Source organism: Zosterops lateralis (assembly GCF_965231275.1).
Source record: "Zosterops lateralis genome assembly, chromosome: 4".
In the NCBI taxonomy this organism is placed as follows: domain Eukaryota; kingdom Metazoa; phylum Chordata; class Aves; order Passeriformes; family Zosteropidae; genus Zosterops; species Zosterops lateralis.
Genome location: NC_139765.1, coordinates 40,453,517 through 40,478,178, shown reverse-complemented (window position 1 = coordinate 40,478,178; position 24,662 = coordinate 40,453,517). Strand labels below are relative to the sequence as shown.

Here is a 24,662-nt window from a genome sequence, read left to right as displayed (position 1 = left end):
AGGCTGCAGGACACCTACAGTACTGAAAAGTGGCTAGATCTGAAAGCAGATCAAATGTCAACCTGATCCATATGTGCAAATTTGAATTGGTGTGTATATATTCACATGTACCAAATATTAATCAGCAAAATTAGACAAAGTTCAAGGATAGATAAATGAACAATGGAATTTTCATCTGTCTTTCCATCTGCTGTATAATCATGCATGTCAGTGAATTGTCTTTTCAGTTCATATGTCCGTCTCTAATTGTCCTAGTATAAATCCAAATGAAATTCCTAGAAAGAAATAGAGTGCAAGGAGCCTATGGTTATCACCACACAACTCACTTCATGTCCCATCAGAATGCACACCTAGTTTCTCTTGGAAACAAAATTTAAATAACCATGTCCTCTAAGACCAGGCACAAATAAGGGACTTCTACAAGAACCTTCTATTTGGTATTTCATGCAAATATGTGGAAACACTTATATCAGAGTTGAGATTTCTCAGACTTTTACTCTCTTTTTGTTTCACAGTGCTCGTCAGATAATAATGATAGACATTATAACCACAAGGAGAGCACTGCTCTTCCATTGGACTTAAATCTGAGGTAAATCCATTGGTGTCAGAAGTTTTAGCCTAGTTTTGGTTTAGTGTACATGAGAACAGAATCTGTACTGTACATCTTATTTTTCTTTTGATATAATCCAGTGCATCCGGAAATAAGAAAGCCATATCAAGCCCCAAATCAAGTTTTTAAAGATATCAGCTTTCTCTTACAATCTGGGTGGCCCTCACCACGTCTGGGAAAATGTGAACCCAGTGGCCCTGGTAAGGCATCACCTGCTCTTTTCCAGACTGCTGTAATCAATTTGTCTTTATCCACCACATTACCAAAAGACACTATTAAAATTCATATCTGTGTGTTCTCCCCAGAGGGTAAACCATCAGAGATCTCCAGGGTTTTGGAGGTTTTGTGGAGATGCATAAGGCTTTAATTATGTTTAAAATAAGATCAAATTTCTTCCCTACAGTAATTTCAGATACTTCTACCAGATTCCTGTAGGGCTATTTTGCACTCTGAAAGCTTGATCAATTATCAACCTCGCAAATTACATATTTTGTTTACATTTTTCTAAAACATCAAAGAGTGTTGCTTTAAAACAGTGTTCCCCGGCTTAAATAATGATGTTTCAGTTTTTTGCTTAAAGACTTATGATGATCTTTCCTGTAGACCCTGGAATGGTTTGGGCCTGAAGGATCTTAGTCACATTTAGGATTATTTTTAAGATACTTGGTATTCTCTAAGAGTTGAATCCTGAGGTTTTGCCACAGGCAAAACTGTTAAAATAAATGGAGTTCTATCCAAGGAGTGGAAGAATAAGAATCAAGTTAAAACTTAAAATTTTGGCCCCAAGATATTAACATCTTCTAAACTGTCAGGAGAGGCAGTATTTTTTGTCTAAGGAATTTATTCCACTGTTTTGCTAAAACCCTTGGCAATATAAGTGAAGGAAGGAGACTTGGTTCTTCTTGCAGATGCTTCTCTCTGCAAAAGAGGGAAGACAAACAGGCAAAAGAACACGTCTTTGGGCTACCATTCCTCTGCTTGAATTTGAGGCATCTTCTTTCAAAAGAATATCTCAGGAACATGAGCAGCATTCCAGAAATATATAAAAATGCAAAACTCATTGGAAAGGGGAAACGTGTTAATAATAAATCCACAATGAGACCTCTAATGAAGGATCAGAGCAGACTTGCCAGTAACTCTGCATCTGTGTCTGTCTACCTGTTTACAGTGTTGTTTACTATATTGTACTTGTCCATCATGTCTCAGAGTATTGTTCTGTGGAAATCCATGAGAACACTTGATTGTTGTTTCCAAAAGGCAATTCTTAGTTTTCGAACACTTTAAAATTTCTTAGAGGAAATTAGCACATAAGCATGGTTTGGCTTCTCGTAATATTCCATTTTAATAACTCCCTGTATCTCCTTTTTATTACTTTTTGCAACATCATATTTCTTGTATCTAATAAGTGTTTCTTCAGTGTGTATTGTTCTATTGTTTTCAATGTGAAAAAAAAGAGTACTTTTTATAACTGGAGTTCCTACCCATGAACACTGATCACTTGAATCCTATTTTGCTTCATTTATGCTGTTTCCCACACTCTTCTGCTCTGTTTACTACTGAGTTCTATATCTAGCCACCTGCCTTCTAAAGTCTTAAATGACAGCTAAATTGGGAGCAACCATACACACTGTTCTATAAGCATCTAATGAAGCCTGAACACACTCTCTGTGGGTGTTGGTTATCATCTGGTCTTCCTCCTCCTTTTGCTGGGAACAGTCCCACATGTGACTTTCTCTACCAGACAAAAAGAGAAGTTCTTCAGCAAGTTTTGAAGGTGTTGTAAATGACCAGTAAATCATCTGTACTGATTAGATAAAGGGCTACTCTCAAATTTAACCTCTTACACCTGAATTCTGCCCAACTTTCCTTCTCTTGGAGTATTCATGTAGATCTCCCTTAGCTCCTTGCAGGAGCCTAATTATTTTTTAGATTTTGTTCTTTCAAGTATGGTTGAAACTAGTGGATTGTTTCCTTAGAAGCATAGGCTTAACATGATTGCTGGTGGAGTGCCATGCACTTTGCAGGATGCTCTAGGGATTTCTTTTAAAATCATACAGTTCTGAGAAGGTTGTTCTTCCCACAGAACAAAATCAATTATCAAATCATGACATCAGAATCAAATTGTCTTTCACAAATATTCCTGTGCTCTTCTGTCTTCCCCACACTATCTCTGTATTGAGATAACCAAGTCCCTGCAAAATTAGTAGAGCCATGCACCTTGCCCTAAATGTTGATATAATGCAATACAAATAACACTTACCTTCAAAACTCAGAAGGTTTCAATTGGTTTCTCTGATGACCACAGCAGTGGTGGAATCTTGCAAAAACAGTCTGGTAGTCACTTTTGGATCAAAACTCAGACGAATTTCCACTCCTTATTGCTTGTTTCATTAGTTTCCCTCTTGATTCTACTTTTCAGTTCTATACAGCCCTATACAGCCAAACAAAATCCAAAGTGTCAATATATGCAGCCTGCTGATGAGACTCTGAAAAGAACTGAAGTATTCTGTCCATCAAAGTACATAATCTCTCTCTTAATTTTAGGCATGTGAGTAACTCCACTGAAAAGAACAGAATTACCTACTCAGCTGGGTCCTGGCCAAAGTACTGAGTCTACGAAGTATTGAATTCTCAGTGAAAATAAGCTGTCTTGGTTGGAGTGAGAGAGACTTTTGGAAATAGGAGAGTATTATATTTCATGTAGTTCTGTTATTCCATTATTTGGTTATGCCAATTAATGCATGAATGTTCCATCAATTAAAAAAAAAAATTGTACATCACACAGAGTTCAGGCATTTAGGAAAGTGTTCAATCTGTCAAACAGTATAATGCCAAATAATCATATTCTGTTTTAAAGGACATACACCCTTGCAATAAACTGACATTCAAACATCTGGCATCTAGATTTTTGGGATTTCTTTACAATTTGCACTCCAAGAATCCTGCTCAGTTCAATGGAAGCATCTGTACTGATGTTACTGCACAAATATTACCTTATGCATTGTCAGAAATCAAAATACAGTTACTACTTCTCCAATTCTAATATGAATGTATTATAAAATCATTCTATATGAAATTAGAAATTAATTTCATGAAATTAATGCTTCTATTTAAAACATTCATTACTACACTGTCAGAAGTATAAACATTTTGCTTTGAGGATGAAGGAAAAACTGTAACTTTCTGTTTTTTAAACTCAGAGTTCATTTTTTTGTAGAGATATTTATCTTTACAGACTATCCATTAAAATACTAAAGACTGTGTATGTCGCATATATTTTACCAGTTCTTGTTTGGAGTGGCTTGCTTTTGGCTCTTTTGTAAAATACAAAAAAGTGGTCCAAAATCAAGTAAACATACCCTACAAACACCTTCCCACATTAAAACATTTTCCTTTTTCCATAAATATGGAATATTGTCTTTCAATGAGTAGGATAAACAATATTCTGCCTCATCTATACAAAATTTCTGGTATCCATTTTTACCTATCAGGTAATGTAGGGTTTTATTCTACAAGTGACCTGAGAATCTCTAAGGCATTACTTGTTACACATATTCAGTCACACAGAAATACACCCTGGAACTGCTACTGGACTTCTTGTATTAAACTGCTATATGGAAAAGCTATTTTGGATAATATTAAGAGGATTATATTGTGTTAATATATAAATATATAAATTGTGGTTTTTTTCCTTCCATCAGTAAGGAAAATAGTTATGTAGAAGGACCTAACGTACTGAGCACTACTTCAAAAGTGCAAGAAAAAGTGCTTGAAAAATATTGTCAATAAATTCCAAGTAGTCTCATAAGTGGGATAAATGACACAATTTTCTGCATTATGGACAAGATAATTTTCTGTGAAAGATTTCTTCAAAGCCAGCCCTGCAGCTAGTCCAGGAGACTGTTCAGGAAAACAAACCTGAAGAAGAGAGAATTATGAAGCATATGACTGGAGCACCATCTCTTGCCCTTTCTGCCCACAGATTGGAGTCAGTTCTGTATCAAAGGAAAAAAAATCATAAGGAAAGTAAATAACTGCTTTTGCTTTGGGAAGTTCTGGAGATTTTAATGCTGTTTGCTGTTGAAAGCAGAGGAAGGAATGATGCTCCAAGGACAGACTACAAAGTTTGGCCTAATAAATGTGAATGGATATATAGGGCTTGATTGTTCTTTCACACCAATGAAACTCCATGGACTGAAATTAGGCACACTAATTACACAATATACTTCTGCAAATGATTTGTAACTTCGAAGTGAATGAACTGTAATATAACCTAAGGCACAATGTGCATGTGCAGCCTGGCCCCTCAGGTATGTGTTAATAGTAACACAGCTTGTCATCATGTGTTTTTAAATTTTTAAATCTAAATAAAATATAACGCTGCATGTAATAAGTACTTTAAATGGCAGATGTGTAATAAACATCTCTATTTATGACAGACTTAAGCAGCAAAACATAATGAGGTGTGGTTCTGGTACAAATTTTGCTTCAGGTTCACTTTGTACTTTTAACCACCTTCATTAATTACACAGTTAAGATCATGCCCTGGAGAGCTTTAATTTTCTTATGATTATATAATGGTCTCTTACTGATACCATTATTCAAAAAAATAAATAAAAGATTAGGAATGTTTTCAGACAGAGCTTTTAAGTATAAAGATTTGTTAAACATATTTTTACCAAATCTGACCCACAACTGAAAACATCTAATGATGTTTCTTTGCCTTAGGTAACCATGCAACTTTTCCTCTGTGTTTGTACTACCTTTTCTCATATATATGATTTTTGAGTGATTGCCATTACCCTTGTTTCTGTAAACCAGAAATGTTTTCATCTTCATAATGGCCCTGGAAGATAGGGAACACTCACATCTTGTTTTCCTGATAAGGCACAGCTTTTCATTCTTGCTTGGCTAAGTGGGAGGTAGGTATCCAAACACTTCCAAGTTGTTGTGTGTATGTGGTTTGCCCTAGGTCAGGCAAGAATGAACAGGAATTGTCTCCATTTCCTGAGCTCCCAACTGATGCTATAAGCCCTGGACCTTCCTTTGCACTCCATATATGCACATAGGGAAAATGGACAAAAAGCAGCCCAATTATCAGAGAATCACAACAGGTTTGAAATACAATGACCATACACTGTAGGAAACAGATTCTCATCCTATGGAGTGTCAGCTTTTGTGGCAGGTGGGACAATTTATCAGGCCCACAACCTGTTCCCATAGCCTTCTTCCCTGGCTACAGCTCTGGAGCTGTAAGGAACGGGCCGTGTGTCAGATGAATTGTTCTGGCAGCAGCCTTTGCTGATGCTCCTTGGCTGCTCTCCCGCCACACGAGGGTTGTGTCCGGGATGTGACAGGCCAATGACCCCCGGGCAAAACGGTGCCTGGGAGCAGCTGCCATTGCTGGGAGCGCTCACCCGTCTGGGGTGCAGCCAGCCCTGCTCCCACTTCCCAAGCCACGCAGTGGAACGAAGGCAGCGAGGTGTGGGCCGAAGGACTCTGCTGCTGTGGCTGCAGCTCGTTCCCTGCAGCCCTGTTTGCTGGGCCAGCTCAGAAGTGGGGAGGGAAGCCAGTGTGGCCGGGGAGCCTGGGCTGGAGCTCCTGCTGCCACTGTGGCCAGGGGTGCAGCGTGCCCGGCTGGAAACCACACGCCTCTCTGCGTTTGTGCAGAGTTTTGGTTAGAAAGTCTGCAGGTAGAGACCAGCATACACTGCACCTCTAGATGGGGATGGGTGTCACACAGGTAGCAAACCCAAATCTTCAGCTGCTTCTCTGTTGTCACTTTACTGGCCAGTCTGTGTCTTTCTGTTCTATACCAGTTTTCTTCCTCCAGGCTTTGTTTTGTTGACAAATTTGTTTTGTTCTAGCCATATTAGAATGGTTTCAAGGCTTTAGTGGATAACACAATATCTTAAGGGCCTTAGTTTTAATGTACATTCACAAAATATCCATTAAGTGAGAATGCTGAATTTACCACCTTTTGGAATATGTACTAAGAATTCACTGTAGTGTAAATAATTTACTCCATACTTTGTAAAAGTACGTATAGTGGAAGATTATATTTAGCCTCTAATTTCTAAACTAAAACAGCAATATTCTTCTCTGGTGTAATATATTTTCCAGTCATGTGATGAAGAGAAGCATTTTTTTCAGCTGAGCTCACTTAAAAAGTTCAAAAGATAAATATATCACAATGACAAATTGCAAATGCTATTCATGCATTTAGGTAAAAATGGTTCCCTCATTTATTTGCATTTTGCATAAACTATATTACTGTTATTTCCAAAGAAAATACAGTACAAAATAATTCTGATTAAAAATATAAGTATTGTTAATGGACCAAAGCAGAAATTTATCTTATCTTGTGGGGGAAAAAACACCATAGAAACTAAGTATACTGTCTTTCGGTGAAATTCATTCCAGCAGAAAATGATATGCTAATCTCCAGCCCAGGACCTTACAAGGGTGGGACATGAGTAGAGTAGCTAGTGCAGGGTTTTCTGCATCTGTTCTGTTCTGTTTGGTTCTGGGTGGTTGAGAACTTCTCCACATGGGAAAGAGGTCTGAATTTAAAGCACTGCCAGGCTGTCTTAAGACTTGTCCACAATGAGAAGTTGAAAGAAATTTGAGAGCAAATTTGCCACACTCTTGTGACTCCATACGTGCGTCTAAGAGGATACCCAGCCTGCTGTGAGTGTGAACAGGTTTATCTGATGGGTGTGAGGCAGGGCACACTTGTCTGTCTGTCTGTTTGCCACTTGAGTGCATCCTCTACATGTGGAGTAACAAGCAAGAGTCAAAGGCACCCACTGCAACAGAGCTACTGATTTCATTTTGTCCTGGAAGTAGAGAGGCATTTCTCAGTTACCTCCTCATAAGTTCTAGCCATACATTAGGACACTGACTTTTTTCTGTGTTTTGGTTAAAGCTTATGGTTTGTCAAATGAAGCTTTTCCTGCTTTTTCTTGGATCGCTTATCTGTCCTACATACGCATGTTCTCTGTACGGTCCTCAGCAGGTAATGAGTTTTTGGTATAATGAGTTAGGACTTTCAGATGCTGCCTTAGTTTCATCTTCATGCAGCTTACCATTAATTGACACATATGACTCAGGTCAAAGGATCTACACTTAGAATACAAGTAAAAATTAGTAAATGTGACAACAATAAATTTGATCTGTAAAATTATATAGCAACAAAAGTTGAATGAGTGATATATTGGTAGAATATATATAGTAGAGTAACATGTTGGGATCAGAAATATTACTTATCACACATAGAAGGTAATGAACTGGAGATCTATAATTTCAGTGCTCAAATATTTTTATCACTTTTATGTTATTAGTTCAGAAATTCCTTATGGAATTGGTATACCCTGACTTCTCTTTCCAAACAATTCTATGGACCCTGTCTTGCTTCCAACACATATGCATGTTCTCTCTTTCTCACACACACACAAAGGATTCTGTAACAGCAGGACCATTATAGAGAATGATCTAAAACATGTGGACTGCAGCCAATATTTAGATATGGTATAGTAAATTCTGGAAGGTATAAAAAGGAAATAACTGAACTCATTGCAGAGAAAAATGAGCCAGTCTTAAGTAGTTTTAATCACTGAGTTTAATATAAAACCATATGAAAGATACTGAGCCTAATATTGAAGGGAAAAGGAGTAGGGGTAAGGGAGAAAAGAAATTTAGTTCCACTGGGATTTGGGATGGGAGTTGTTTAGCATTTTTGTAAGAACCCTTCAGGAGAATAATGAAAACCATTTAAGCAAACATATAAACATGTTTACCAAGCTGAATGACAATTGTGATCTGACAGCCTTACCATGCATCCCCAGATCTCAATCTGAGCTAAAGGGTAGAAAGTATGGAGCTGCTCCTTCCTTCCACAGACAGCTGTCACACCTGCTTTGCAGGCAATTCAGTTACTGTGCCCACTCCCTTTGTCCAAAGGGATCTCTGGGAGTGAGAAACAGCCACCACAGCAGTATCAGGAATGAAGGAAGACTGAGCCATTTCCTTTCCCCTTTCTCAAAATACTCAGCTGTATCCAAGTTTCTGCCAAATCAGTTTTGCTCAACATCCCAACACCCTGAGCTAAGCTCTAGTGCTCACCACTACAGCTGGGAGACTATGGATTGCATCTCCTCTGGGTCTGCCCTTTTGCCATTTCCCTGGGCGGGTATGTCAAGCCTCTGTAGATATTCATAGGCACATGCAGTTGCCCAGAATTCTGCAAATAGCTGTGTTCTGTATTTGCATAAGATGCCATGCATTAATTGAAACCTGCTTGTCATTAATCAGAGGCTTTAGTGAGCTAGAATTTTTCACTGAGATTTTTTTCTGAGCCTAGGCTTCAATATTTTCACACTTGCAAACTGCACTGAAAAAACCTGACTGCCAGCATCTGTCTGATAAATAGTGGTTCAAAAGTGTAACAAATGCCAAACAACACTTCCTTGTTTTAGTTAGTGTTGGACATGGATGTAGGATAAGGATAGAGAGGAGCTTTTTAGAAGTATTAGTCTTACTCAGCAGAGAATGAAACACCCATTTCACCAGCCTGTTTCCTGACTGCTTCCTAAAGTACATGGAAATAAGTGGGACTGATTCTGCCAACTCTGCTCTTTCAAAATAGAAAATTTTGAAATTTTTACTCCCTCAGAAATCAGTCTGGGTCTTCATGGTGCTGCTCTGCATAAATAAGGCTTTACTTGTTAACAGGGGAAAAAAAGCAAAATTCCTAGTGAACCAGAACTTCAGCCATAAATTAAAGAACTGGATCTGCATAAAGAAATTAAAACAAAAAACAAATTACAAAGTTGCCACACGTGAAAGGACAAATTTTGAATTTTTGAGTGTATGAATCAATGAAAAGACACTAACAGAAAACTGACTCTTCCAACATATGTCTCCAAGTCCAGAGCTAATGAGCAGAGGCATTTCTACTGGGGTGACAGGAACACTAGTTTGCTGAGATGAGGTAATGAATACTTCATACAGAAATGCAAAAAGTACTTTCTGGACTGAAAGAAATCCCATTATGAATGGTGACAGCCTGGGTGCTTAGCTGTTGAGGAGCGGTGGAAGCATGTTTTGGCCCATTAGGTGGCTGTGTTGCATTTTGAAGCAGTTTTTAGGCTGGAGAATTGTTACCAAATAATCCCATGTGGACTGATACCACTGCAGCTGCACCAGAGTTAGCAACAATGGGAACCTTAGTATTGACAGCTTTCAGTTCCAGCAGCCGTTTTCAGCACTGTATCAGTTAACCCTGCTCTGAGGAGGGTTAATTGACACAGTGCTGCAAATGGCTGACTAGATGAAAACTCATATATTATGCCTCCCAACATTGTGCAGCTGCATTCATATTGGCAATGGTGGGAATTTGGAGGAGGGAAGAAATTCGCCAGTGCAGACAAAGCCTGAGCATAAGCCTTAATGTTGTTCTTCTTGGTCTTTTTGTCAGTCACAGTCATGCTTCCCTAAAGCATTCTCAGAGCCATCTCCAGGTTGCTGATTATGAAGCAACAGCTACTTTTAATCCCACTAGCTGGATGAAAAGTGTGAAAGAATGCTGATACACCCTGGCCCATCTTGTAGGTGCATTCAAGGTTCACGTGTCCTTCTCTTGTATCCCCACAGCACATTCTAAAAGAACCAGGGAAAACAAACATTAATTTTCCCCACAAATATAGGCAATGTTTGCAAGATGTGCTTCTCCTGCACTGACTGGTTCTTTAGCAGCAGAGTATCAGGATTCCCAGGTCCCTGAGTACCCATTGTTGTCACTGTAGGACACGAAAGAAAGATGAAAGACTAAATATTTCAGAAGGCAAAGAGCATAGAAAAAGCTTTTATTGTCTAATTCTGACTACCTTTTATAAGTTGTTCCAATACAGACTTAACATGATTGGTGAATAGGAATGACACCTCTCTAATCCCATTGGTTAAACTAGAGAAACAGCAAAACACCACCTGGAAAAAGATTGTTTTGAAAAAATATAGTTGTTTGCCAAAATTGTTTCGAAAAGAAGCTTTCTTGATTTTTTTTTTCCTTGAGAAAAAGTTAGCAGCTGCTAGCAGGCTAAAATCTCTCAGACTCAGAAATATCAGGTCCACACATTGTAGCCTTTAACTACAATAAATACCGTTGGCTTCTCTGATTGACCACAGAAGTGAAATAGCCACTCAAAATACAACCCTTCAGACATGGCAGCCTCTATCCTTGGTAGGTCAAGGCTTTTCCTCTAAGAGTTTTAGGAGGCAGTGCAGAGTTGTAAGCTTCTTGAAATATGGAGGAAACAGTAAAAAAAAAAAAATTCTTCTGAATTTTACCATCTGCTCTCCCATTCCTGGCAAGAGATCTCTTTCAGAGTTAAAAAATTGCTGCTTCTTCTGAGCTAAGGCCTTAAATTACTATCACTGCCTCTTTCGGGTAGTTTGACTCCATGAGAATTAGTGTGGAGAAAACAGGACTCGTTTGAGCAGAACAGAGGGGTGTCCTGACTCTGCCCTCCTATGTACACGGTGAGCGGGCATTATAAAGTTGGTGACATGCTTCCTATCACACAGTTGGCATCACAGACCTTTAGTAGCAACTTGTAAAAAATAACAAGTTATCTCTTGGTGTAAAGCACTACCCACTGAGGCTATCTGAAGTCACAGATTTCTACTGGTGGGGGTTAGTTGTACTTATGTATGAGTTATGTTAGGTTGCTACCTATAGATGATATCTCCCTGTGACCATACGTTTGGTTTCTTCTGCATCCGTGGGCTTTGGAGAAAGGACACAGATGAAGAAGTGAGCAAGAGAAGCAATTATTGCTGCTATTTATAATCTCCAAGGCCTATTTAACCTGTAATTTTTTGTTGTTCTAAAAGATACTTTCCTGCAACCTTGGTTCTTTGTTCTGATGCAAAATATTACTGCTGCTATTAGAATGCACAATTTAAAAAAAAATCCTCTGGGAAGAGAGATCAATTAACCCTCTACAAGCCATCACACTGATTACAGAATAACAAATTACCTCTTTATAAGTGTTCTGGGTTTAGTAGAGAAATCTGCACATTATTTTTCACTGTCTTCTTCTTAATCTTCTAGGAAGTTCCTCTGATTTCTTTGCAAATGTCCTGAGTTTAAAATTCGTGGAGACTAGAAAACAGGCCACATTTTATGTCTATATCCTATGCTATTATGAATGGTTCCAGAGGAAAAAAAAAAAAAAAAAAAAAAAAAAAAAAAAAAAAAAAAAAAAAAAAGCACTGATAATTAATACTTCTGTTAATAGACCAAAGTTTAAATCCCAGACCAAAGTTGGTTGAAAGTAGGTCATGTCTACTCCAGTGACTTTGCAGTAGTCCCTTTGATTAATTATACCGGTGTTTACTGGTGTTCACTGGTGTTTACACTGAATATTGTGCAAATACAGCTATACTGTCAGAGGATGGATTGGAACAGTGGAAGGAACAGCTACCACATCTCTTCTGGGAAGAAAGCTGGAAAAAACCAAAGAACTGTTTCTGGCTCCTCAGCTTCCATCAGCCACTTGAGGAAGGTCAGGCTTTCTGGGTTCTGGATGTTATATTGCTTACCTGGGTTAAGGTAAGCAACTCTGTATATAAATTACCTAAGAACAAGTATTTTCATTAGTCTAAACAGCTCTATATCCACAGAGTTGCCATAAGGAATATCGCACTGATTTATTGTCTAAGCACTTTTGGTAAGGAGGGAATCAGGATAGTTTCAAGTAAATGAAAGACGCATAGTTGTTGAAATCTTGGGCACTGATTCTTATGATGGTGATTCTGTAGTCAGACTGTAGAAAGACCCAAACTGTTGTGCTGGGCACACTGCAAGCATCAAGGCTTTTCTTGTCCAGAACAGCTTTCAAACAGGGAGCTTAGGAATACTGATCTCATATGAAAATTATTTGCTTATGGCTACATGTAAAAAGTCTTTGAACTATAGTATTTTTACTAGAACTGCTAATGGAGACTAGTGGAACAATTAATAGCCCATATAGGATGATTCTGTAGAGACGAATGTTTTGGAGCAACAGGCTTGTACCAGTTGCATGTACCACTTTCTTCCAGAGAAATGGACACATGAAAATGCTTTTAAGAGATTAATAAATGTTATAAAAGTTATGTGCTGCTGCACTTTTAACGAAAGACTTCACAACCTCCACTTGGAATCCTGATTGCATACAGCAGCTTGTTCTTTTGAGGTATAGAATGGATCTAGGGCTCTGTGGATTCTTCATGGTGTGATGGGAACTGAATATTTTACAAAATGCAGTGGGACTACAAGGCTTTTCTGATAGCTGTTTGATTTAACAGGTGGACTGTGTCTATCTTCCATAGCTGGTTGCTTTTGCGGATGGGAGTGAAGCAGGCTTTGGGATTCTTGTGATTGGATTAAGAACACTTTGGCAATGTTTTCAGCCTTAAGAAGTGTTCTAGGATTACTCTTTCTTTAGCCCATCTGTCTGCAGTGTACTTTTTCTATTCCATAGAAAATAACTCAGCTGTCTCCTCATCACAGTCCTTGCTGGTCAATGACTGCATATATTTGATTGTAGTAACTTTCTGCCTGTTTCCTTATTTATTGATAGACATAAGATTTTAGAAGGTGTCAAGAACACTGCCTGTATTTTGATTGCTTGCACAAGGAGCGTTGCAGCGGTATCTCTGCCCTCTTCAGTATTATACACGATAATGCAACTTTTCCTTCCGAGTGCTCTCCTGCGCTCGTCCAGCCCCGAGCAGGGGAGAAGGGATGTCACCAGACAGTTACTGCAGGGGTGGCTGCCAGCCAAAGTGCAGGACCTTGTGGGAGGAGCGGGACTTGGAGGAAATGCCCAAGTTGCACGTGAAGCCCAGGTGTGAACGTTTTCTGTGGGGGGACGCACAGACAGGAGAGTCCTCCCTGGCCTTTGTGGCCACCTCCTTATCGCCACAGCGGAGGGGCGCCCAGCCACGGCTCGTACGGGAGCGGAGCGGACAGCGGCGGCGGGAGAGGGCTGTGTGACACCCTGCTGCGGGCTCCGGCGAGAGGAGCAGCCCGCGGCCCCGCCATGCTCATAGGAAGAACAATGTCGGGGCAGGGCTCTCCGCAAGGTCATTCCCGGTGCCGTCACCTCCCGGCAGGACAGCTCCGACCCGCCGTCGGGTTACACCGCCCACATCTTACAGCGGCGGCCGTCCGAGGGGCGCCCACCCCGCTGCCGATGGCAGCGCCCGCCCGCCCGCCCGGCATCCCGGTATCCCGGTATCCCGGTATCCGCACCGCCCGCCCGCCCGGCATCCCGCCCGCCCGGTATCCCGCCCGCCCGGTATCCGCGCCGCGGGCGGGGGACCGCGCTCCCGGGGGCCGCCCGGGCCGGAGAGCGGCGGGCGCGGTGCGGGCGGCCCCGGCCCGCGGGCCTTTGTTCGGCGGGCGGGAGCGGGAGCGGGAGCGGGACGGCGGCGGCGGGTCCGGCCTGGCCCTTTAACGCGGCGGCGGCGGCGCGGCCCGGCCAGTGCGGGACACGTGAGGCGGCGGCGCGCTCTGCGCTGCTGCCCCGGCTGCCGGGCTGCTCGTGTTTGATCTGGCCCACCGCCAGCCCCCCATCGCCGGGGGTTCGCTCTGCCTCCTCCTCTCTCCCTCTCTCTCTCTCTTTTTTTTTTTTTTTTTTTTTTTTTTTTTTTTTCCTACAGCCCCTCCTGGTTTTTCCACCCACGAGTAAAGGTGCCGTTTCTTTTCTTTTCCTTCGTTTTTGTTGTGTTTTTGGTTTTTTTTTTTTCTCCCCTCCCTTAACTCTCATCCTAGTTTAGTCCGTGGGCAGGACTCGCATATAATAATATTTCCAGTCCAGGAGCTCGCATCACAGACACGAACCCGGGACCGCCCCCCCACCCCTTCCCGTTTTGGTTTTTTTTTTTTTTTTCCCTCCCAATCTCCCAAATCGTTTTATTATTATTATTTTTAAATGATCGCTCCTTTTGCGCGCTGCTCCCGCTGCTGCCGAAATCCCCGTCTTCCCAGGGTGCATGCTTCTGGCAGGATTGTGCAGTGTTCTCAGTCCATTTTCAGTGTGTCTTATCTTAATTTGTCCTGATCCGATCTAAGCGCGATAGCCACCACTTGCTTTCAATTTGTAGGACTTTTTTTCCTCTTCTTGGTTTGCTCCCGAGTACCCTCGGACTGTTTCCCTCTCTCCTTGCATTTCCAGGGTTGCAATTTACTCTGCCTTTCCTGCTTTTTTTTTTTTTTTTTTTTTTTTTTTTTTTTTTTTTTTTTTTTTAACCTCTCCTCTCTTGAATTGCTTAATGTTACTAACTATTCTTAAATTGTAAGATAGATTCATTCCCCCTCCTTTTCCACCAGCACCACTACCACCATCACCACCTCCTCCTCCTCCTCCCCTTCTCTTCTCCTTTTTGGCAGCACCAGGACGTCCGGTGTGGTGGTGGCAGCGAGCAGCAAAAGCAGCGAGAGCTCGTTTTGATTCCCCCCCTTCCAAGGTGCTTTGGAGAGACTGGTTTCAGGCTGAGCAGCAGAAGTCACGATGAGTGCACAAGGTGAGGGACCCGGTCAGCCTTCCACTGCTGCCCAGGAGCAACCTGCAACCGCACAGCCTCAGAAGAGAGGACGAGGCAGACCCAGGAAACAACTACAAGTCAGTATCGTATCGATACGTAGAGCCGCAGATCTATAGTGTTCTAGGCATGCACATGCACGGATGGTGCCGCAAGTGCAGGAGCCCCGGCGGCGGGGCGGGGGGGCTTTGCCGAGCGCTGTGTCCCGGCGGGGCGGGCGGTGGGAGCGGGGGGACCCGAGCGCCGGGCGCTGCTGCCCTGCCCTGCCCTGCCCCGGCCGCGGAGCCTCCCCGGGGCTTCGCTATTGTGCGCGGGGCGAGCCGGGGCTTTTCAATGTAAATTGGGAACATGGAGCAGCGCGGCTCCGACCAACCAGCGCTCGCTGGGTCATTTCGAGCTGATTTTGAAATCGCCAAAGCGAGGAGCGGGGAACGGGGCTCTCCTGTCTCCTTCCTCTCCCAGCGCCGCAATCTCTCCGTGTGCGCGCGTGTGTGTGCGTGTGTCGGGTCCCGCCGGGCGCTGCCGCCTCCGATCCTGACCAGCCCAGCCCCTGAACTGCCCCTGCATGCTGGGGCTGGGGGAGAGGAGGGTGACTAGAAAGTCGCATAGGTTTTTTTTTCACCTTTTCCCCCCCCGCCCCCCCGCCTTTCCCCCTTTCCCCACCTCCCCCCCTTCTCCCCCCTCCTCGTGTGGAGAGAGGTGCCCCCGTAGCCGATGGAGGTGGGGGAGGCAGCCGGAGGGGACTTGCCCTGTATTTGCGGCGCCTTTTGCCCCGGCCCGGCGCTTTCCCAGGCAGGTCGAGGCGGCGGGAACGCAGCCGTGTCTGGGCGCGGGGAGCGGCGTCCTGTGTTCCTGTGCACCCGCAGCCTCCACCTGGGCCCCGACAGGGACGCGCCGGGCTCCCCTTTCTAACTTGCAAGACCTGAATTCGCGCTAAGGTTGCTAGATCCGTGTGTTATTCCCACCCCCGCCCCCCTTCCCTCCCTTTCCCGTAGTGCCATTGTGGCATCGCCCGAGCAGCCCCCAGCCCCTGCCCCGGGCCAGGGCCCGCAGGGAGGGAGCCCCGGGCTGGGCAGCCCCTCCGCCGCCGCCGCCGAAGGAGGATTTTGCCTGCGGATGCAACCAATTAATCCCGCAGCTCGGCGGGGGCAGCGCGGAGCCTCCCGCAGCCTTTTCCCTGCCTCCCGCGGAAGTCGCGATTGAGGAGCAGGGCTGTCCGTGGAGCTCATTCTAAAGCGAGATTCCGCGGGCTTTAAACGTGTTTACTTCCCATTCATTTGGCATCGGCCCCACTGCCACGAGAGTCTTCGAGGGGCTCAAACATGGAGAGAGCTGAGCAGCAGAGCCCCGAGCCGGGAAACCCGGCTGCTTGGCTTCCTTCCCCTCCCCCGCCCCGGCATGGTCCTGGAAATTGCACAGAAAATACCTTTTGGAAAGCCATAAAAGCAGAGCCCCCCGTTACCTCGCTCTGCCACTCACTCCATCGGTCCGGTGACTGCGGGCTTTGTCCCCCTTCTGCTTCACCCCCTTATTGCCCTCGACCAGCCCCGGCAGTCAGTCAGCACCCACCGACCCTGCTGCCTTGTGCCAGGGCTTTTTTTTTTCTTTTTCTTTTTCCCTCTCTCTTTTTTTTTTTTTTTCTTTTTTTCCGCCTTTTTTTTTTTTTGCCCCCCCCCCCCCCTTTTTTTTTTTTTTTTTTTTTCCCTCTCCTATAGCGTTTGAATGTGTGGAAGTGAAAGAAAAATGCGAGTCCTTCAACGTGCTGAGCCCAGATGTGCAGTGCCTGCGGGGCTCGCCACTGAGCTGCAGCACTTGGGGAGTCCCCCCGCCAGCCTCCCCTCAACCTACCCGCGAATTATGAAAGCTGAAGGGGTTTAAACTGGTTTAAGTTAACAAACTGCACTTAATTAGTTCTACCGCATCCTGTAATCTGAATGAAATGTATAATATTCAAGACTAGAAGAGTTTTATAGTGTTTATGATTCACTGAATAAATATTTGGAATCTGAACTCTTAGTATTTCATACGCAGTTTTAAGGACTGGTTATTTACTGGCAGGCAAAGGAACTAGTTAAAAAATAGCTAAAATAATCAGTGTTGAATCATTTTCGAAGTGATGTTTTTCAGATTTTTCTTTGGTCGATTTTTTTTTGCTTACTGGTGTTCTATTTAAAGAAACGTTTACATTTGCATGTGAATACAAATCAATTTTTCTTTAGAATAGGTGTGAATATAATGCCGACTGCAGAACAACAGAAAAAAATTTGCCCCCTTGAGAGAGTAGTCTCATATTACTTTACAATATTCTGGTAGTTAACTTCTTTTCCCCAAAAAGTTTGTGCTAGAGACTACATGTGATAATTGTATCTTGCTATAATGCAATGCAATTGAAATTTAATGGGTAACTGTAATATTTTTTAAATAACTGCTCTTATATGAGGGAAATAATAGCCATCCTTAAAAATGTGTTTCCTGCTATAACTTACATGTTAGAATATGCACACTTTTCCAAGTTTTTTTATGCAATTGCAAGAGAAATCCTTTATTGTGCAAAATATATTTTTTCCTTTACCTGGAGTTGCTAAATTTTTCATGTTGCATTATTAATATTATGATATTTAATGACACTGTTAATTCATATATTTTAAGCAACTTCTGAGCTTAATTTATCCTTTAGATCATCTGAATCAGTTGTAGCCTCTTGCTACAATAGCATGTTTTCCTGTATTTAGGAACCAAGTGGTGAACCATCTCCTAAAAGACCAAGAGGAAGACCCAAAGGAAGCAAAAACAAGAGTCCCTCTAAAGCAGCTCAGAAGGTGAGATTATTAAAGAGAAAGAATTATTAATGCTGGTTTTTTATCAGCTGGTAGCAAAAAATCCATTCATTTAGGCTGTGAAGTGTGGGATTGGAACTCTTTTAATAATGGAAGCTATATAAAGCATGAATTTCACATTTTTAAAATTAGAATTAACATAAAGACCCTAAGTACAGAACTTATAAGGGCATCTTTTTTAGTAGTCTACATATTAGTGAAATAATAATGTATTTCATGAGAAACCATGAGATATCCTGTATCTGGTAAGGAAGTCAATGCAAAGGATATTATTTTCTTCATTAAGATTTTTGTAAGAAGAAGATTAATTTCTTGCTCCCTTACAGTTGTTACTACTACAGACCAAATCTGTACATTGAAGCTAAGTGCTTTGTCAAACATAAGTTAATTAGAAGTAAATCCAATTAAGTGTTGATGGAAATAAGTGCATATATTGAAATTTACAGCTTTAAAATGTGATGGTAAAGTAAACTTCGAGTTAGAGTAAAAGCCTGTTATATCTTGTTTAGTAATCAGTTTCAAAAACACTTTTACTGAAAGTGCTTTTAGCCTTCTGAACCATTGTTTCTGTTTGGTGATGGGACCAAACTTCTATTCTGGTGGTTCTGGTTGCCTTTAGCTACAGGAGAAGCTCCCTGAAGTCACTGCATTTAGTGCATGGACTTTACATCACAAATACAACATGAAATTTGGCTAAATTTTATTTGAATTGGGGAAAGCACAAGATTAGAAAGCTGTGTTATCAAGGCAAATCATGCATACCCTTCTGTAGGAAATATTTTAGTGAAGGCAAATAGTTGTGTATAGGCTTGAAAACAAATATGGGGGATTTATTTATGTTGTTGGTTATATAGCAGCACTAGTTTACAGGTACTAAATCCAAAACAAAAGCTTACAAAATCTAGTAGTGAACTGTAGTGCTAAAGTGTATCAGTATCTTTTAAGGAGGTGCATGACAAAACGTGTGGAAGGTATTTCTGTCCTCATCTAATTATGGTTCATTTTTCAGTATGCCTATGGTACTGACCATATTAAGTTTGGTAGTTTTCAGTGTTATAAATTACTATAGCAACTATTGATAAATATTAAATCATTAAAAGGTGACTATGGTTTCATGGCTGTTTTGTTTAAAGTGTTTTCAACATTTGTTCGAGGTACTTTTCCAACTGTCTTTAAATTCAAAAAATTTTTTTTTTCTAATTTATGGGCTGGCAAAAAGCAGCATGTTCTGTCAAAAAATCCATGAATTAGTAAAAAATGCTTTACAGGTTAAGTATTAAAAAATCTTTTGAAGCCATTCTGCAAGGTAATGTGCTTAAAATGTTGATTTTTTTCTTTATACAGTAAAAGCATTCCTCAGATTCATGTTAAAATAGTTTATATGTCACTCTTCAAAAGAGAGAGAGCAGTTTTTTATTAGTCTAGCAAATCCAAATGTGAGCTTTAGTATTTTAAATATTACTCCTAGGAGTGTTGGCTTTCCTAGGAGAAACATTTGTAGTAAGATTAAATTCTAAGTAATTTGTCGAAATGTGTTTTTAAAAGATGCTTCTAAAAGAAATATTGGCATTTTATCATTTACATAAGTTATTTGGAAATCAGTATAAATGGAAAATAATTTTAAAACATTAATTTGTGTGTAGGTTTATCAAATCAAAGAGTTTTCCACATGATTCTGGTACATAGTTATGCTTTCTTAATCTAATTTACAAACTGAGTAATTTCATTGTAACATTTTGATTTTCAGAATGCATCAAGTTACTGCTCTAATTAAAGCTTTTGGGTGTTGCTAATGTAAAAAATTGACCAAAGACCACGTCTTTTTTTTGTAATTAAAAAACCCTTTGAGGAGTATGTAATTACAAGTCTTACTGGTTTCTAGGTTTATAGATAAAGTATATAAATGTTTGATAAATCCTCTAAAACATAAAACACTTATAATGCCTTACTTGAAGAAAGGACTGGTATCACGTTTCAAATAAATATTTTAGTCCTTTTTCCAAATTGATAATTAACCCTATCTCAAATGGTTCAGCTTCTCACCAGGTATCTCAAAATATCTTTTAATGTAATACTATTTCCAGTAGTTTTTCTAACTGTAATATGGATGGGAAGGTTTTGGCACTGTAAGAAAGCTTCATTTGGTGGTGAGGGTATCACCTCTAAAAGGAGTGAGCTATATGTTCAGTTTTGTGGTACACATATTTACACATACATATGCATACATACATTTATTAAGACTTTCTCCAGTCAGTCTGTCTCAACCCCCAGAAAGAGAACTGGCTATCTTAGCTTAAGCCCCTGTACATGTGAACCTGGGTACTATACACCCAGCTGGAATTTGCTGGAATTTCTAAAGAATAGTGCGTGCCCTGTGTGTTTCAAAGGGAGCTCATTGAAATGCTTCAGAGTGTTCACAACATGTTAGATAAATGCCGACCAGGAGAGCCCACCGAGCAGCCATGAGAAGGCACTCATGATTAATTGATTGGGTGTTCTCTTGCAAAGCATTACACATCACAATTAAAAATGTATTGCAGAAACTGGCAGTGAGTTAAAAATACTTCAGAACTGGGGCTTTGTTTTGTTATAAACTTCAAGAAGGAAGTACCCTTAAATCAGTTGATGGACAATTTTCCCTGGAATTGTGGTTGTGTTGTATATTTAAAATTTCTTGGTTCACAAGATTTTTATTTTTTTTAGGTTTTTTTTTTTTTTTTTTTTTTTTTGTTTTGTTTTGTTTTGTTGTTTTTTTTTTTTTTTTTAGCTTTAAGAGCTTGTGGTTGGTCTTAGTAAACTGGCCTTGGGGCATCTGAAAACAAACTGCTTGTTAGGAAATTAGCAACGTGAAACTTGACAATGCATACAGAATGTTGCAAAACTAACTGAACAGCTAATAATGTGGCAATTACTCTAATTTTGGGTAATATGCTTTTTTCTTTTCTTAAAGCCTGGCATATCACACATGCCTATGCTATTGTAAACTAGACACAAGAAATAAACTGTGTTTTATAGAAGACAAAACCATTTCTCAATTGTTTAATTTTCACAAACAGGAGGAACAAAATGTGTTACCAGATACAGAAAAAAAGAGACAAAAAACTCCTGATCACCTTCCACTTGAGTCCTCACAATTAGGTTGTTATTTTGCAGTCTGCATCTTCAAACAAGTTATTCTGTCATTCATTTAAAATATTTGAAAAAAATAGCAAAATGTAAATTGGATTTTGGGTTTTTTTCCTCCCTAAAGCACTATTTTTTCAGGAAGGTCCTAGTAGGGAATCTTTCTTTTTAATTTCTTAGGTGTTTTGTGTTGAATTTTATTTGTTTGGTGAGCTGTGTTCCCAGCCCATCATATTACATTTCCCTTTCTAGGTCTTGCTTTTTTTTTTTTTTTTTTTTTTTTTTAGCTCCTGTAGTTTAGCTTGACAAAAATATTGTAATACTGTATAGGCATGAACACTTTCCTGTTTGGGAGCAGGAAACACACTTGAGAAAAAAGAGTTGTGGCTACTATATGTTTGTCTTTACAGGAATTGTCAAGGGATATCAATATGCAATGGTAAAAATTCTTCAATAAAATTTATCTTCAGCTGAAACATGTTGAGTTTGTTGTAGTTATTGGTATAGTGAGTTTCACTGAAAATGCCTAGAGCTTGATGCATCATTCTCTGAAAACTAGAGCTTGTGATCCTGTGTGTGACTACACTTGCTACTGTCACTATGTTACATGGCCAGGTTTGGTATGTAGAAAGGCATGTCCCTGGGTTAAGCAGTCCAAAGGTAAAAGAAAAAACAACAACAACAACAACAACAACAAAAAAACCAAACCAGAAAAGTGCATGTGATCAGGACTCTGCCCTGAATTGGTTCACAAAAATCTAGTTGGCTTTCTATGCTTCATTCATTTCCACCAACACCAGTCATTGCAAGCTTAAAGGGAAAACAAGATATAATTTATCAAGTGATTGTAGCGTGGTTATTGCACTGCAAAAATAAGAGACCTCAAAATCAAATGTATTGACCACGATAGGAAAAGCAGAAGATTGACTTTTGTTTAGCATTAAAATGGATAAAACAGGACACGGAAAGTGATGTTTTTGTACTTAGTCAATGCCTAAGGGTTTTTTAAAAGAGTATTTTTTGACTAAGTAACTGTGTGGGTTTTTTGAGATGGTCACATTCCTGGGCAAGGTCTTCTGACTCTGTTTGACAGCAGTGATCTTCCTCCTGAGAACTATCACTCATTTTACCTGACTTACAGCTCTGACACATTTTAGCTGAGATCTCCAGCAAATCATTTTGCAAAGTAGATAGAGTTCTTCAAATTTGGATTCTGTTGCATTTGAGGTGTTCCTTGACAATACATAGATGCCCAAAGAGCACTTTATAGCCATTCAATTATTTATATTTGTCTTGTTAATTGCTTTCAGTAGTGCAGCCCTTGTTTCTGTCTGGGTACAGCACAGTTTTGTGATAAAGAGGCAGAGATCATGGGCAGTCAGGTCCTAGAGTTGCTGAGAGAAGCTGTTTGGAAGCAGGGTTTGATGGCCCTGGGGTACAGGGTTTAAGTGGGTTGCGAATCTTCCTGGGGACTGTTAGCTTGCTTCCAGATAGCAGTGACTGAAATGGTGATGTTTCTTACCTGTGATAAATAAAAACCATTTCCCATATAGATCATGCTTTTAAATGTGAGTACATTTAGTTCTGTTCCTCAAATGTGACATTGTAAAAATGGTATGTTTTATTATTGTTTATAAGAAATTTCTTATTTTTAATGAAATGCGCTTTGTGTTTGATGACATACCCAACCCTTCCTTAAATTTGGTGATTTCATGTCTTAGCTGTGAAAAGCAAGGTAACGCCTCATAGCATAGTAGCACCAAATGTTAAAAAAAACATTAAAACCCCCTGACCAAACCCACCTCTGGGTGGCCTGGAGCTCTGTCAGGATTTGCCTCTGACTTCAGAGGCAACACTTCAATTGAAGCCAAAAGCCAACAGACCAGAGTGTTTCTGATGATGCAAAAACTTATTCAGAGGAAAGGCAATGTTTTAGCTCTTTCACAGAGAAACAATGTATTATCTGTCTGATATACAGTAAAACATTTCTTCAAGGCGTGAATTAAAAGAAAGTCTTACATTTCTGGAGAAAATACAGGCTGTATTTTAGCAAAATACAGACTGAAAAAAGAGGGAAGGAGGTGGAATATTTTCCTAAACATCATGTATTTATCATTACTACCATGCTGCTACTACTTCTTTTGTTTGTTCTAGAAGTGTTTTGTCTTTCTCTACTCTTGAAAAGACGATTAAAACTTCCACTTTGGAGGTTCTTGTCATTCATTTTCTGCAGTTTAATCTCTGAAAACCTTGCTATTTACTTACAGAATCTCTCTGTACCAAAACATCACCTCTGGCATGCCTGGCTGTTTGCTCAGCTCACCTCTGGGAAAGATTTGGTTTTGATAAGAACTATGGAAATGTTTTTCTTCTGACATGAGGTGGAAGTCATATACGGCAGGGATATAGTGCCTTTCAATCTGCAAGGTCCCCAAGCACTTGAGAAACCATTACCCAAACTAGCCAGGAGGAACACCAGCCACTTCTGACATGAACCTTTGGTGGTGGTAGAGCTCAGCACTGCTCATGGGAAGTGGCCACACTGTGTGACAGTTTATGGCAGGAAGCGAAGATTAGTTATTCAGAGAAATCTCTCATGTTCGTTGTAATTTGTAGTTAAAATTTGTGTCAGACTTGGACGGACTCTTAATTATTAGACCAAAGTAGTTTTTGTTTTCAAAAAGTTAATTATTTTTAAATAGAGTTTTGGGAAAGGATCTTTCCTTCAGATGCAGTGATTCACAGAAGAAAATAAATAGCCTTAGTGCTCTGATAACATGTCAAGCGTTGATTTGTTAAGACCAATTATAACTAATATTTTCTTTTTAAGATTTATGCCCAGTGTTTCATGAAGTAAATGTAGAATCAGGGAGATACAGTTTATCAATGCTAAACCATATCTGGTTTTTTGCATCCTTCAGGTTACAAGGTATAAAGAAATTGAATGCTTAAAGGAAACAAAACTCTGAAATAGACAGCTATAGGATATAGCAAATGCACTTTAACAAGTATTCTCTTAAGAGGGTTTCACCTTACATGTAACACCGGTATAAACGATTAAAGCTCAACTTTACTCTTTTAACAAGTCTGAGTGATAATTTTGCCCTTTAGGAGTGTGAATTTTATTTTTCACAGCTTTCTTATTGCAAGGTATTTATTTCAAAGTAATTGCATTTAACTCACAGGGCAAGTTTTTTTTGTAGAGATTCCTCCACTAGTTCCTCAGCTCAAGTTCTCTTTTAGAGAGATCAGATTTACACAGCATTAGGTTACAGTATATGTTACAGTGATTGACCAGCAAGTGATTTATTTAATGACATAGTTGATTTCTAAAGGCAAATCAAATACACATACAGTTAACTGAGGAAAAAAAACTCCAAAGCAACAGAATTCATTTGTACTAAAAGTCTTAATTCTTGGGGGCTTTGTATCTGACAAGTCCTGTCCTGACTACAGGTGATGGCAAAATCCCGAGTGGAACAGGATTGTTTACCTGGTGA

At 40.4% G+C, this 24,662-nt stretch overlaps 1 protein-coding gene across 2 annotated transcripts in view; it reads left to right on the top strand.

Annotated features, from left to right (window-relative positions):
• Positions 1-13,350: 13,350 nt before the first annotated feature.
• Positions 13,351-24,662, top strand: part of HMGA2 (high mobility group AT-hook 2) — a 117,229-nt gene continuing 105,917 nt past the window's right edge. For both annotated transcript variants that reach the window (XM_083860560.1, XM_083860559.1), the window contains exons 1-2: positions 13,351-15,282; positions 17,935-18,021. In XM_083860560.1, the coding sequence (XP_083716686.1) occupies positions 15,172-15,282; positions 17,935-18,021 (198 nt within the window). In that variant the 5' untranslated portion in view covers positions 13,351-15,171. The remainder of the gene's footprint in view (positions 15,283-17,934; positions 18,022-24,662) is intronic.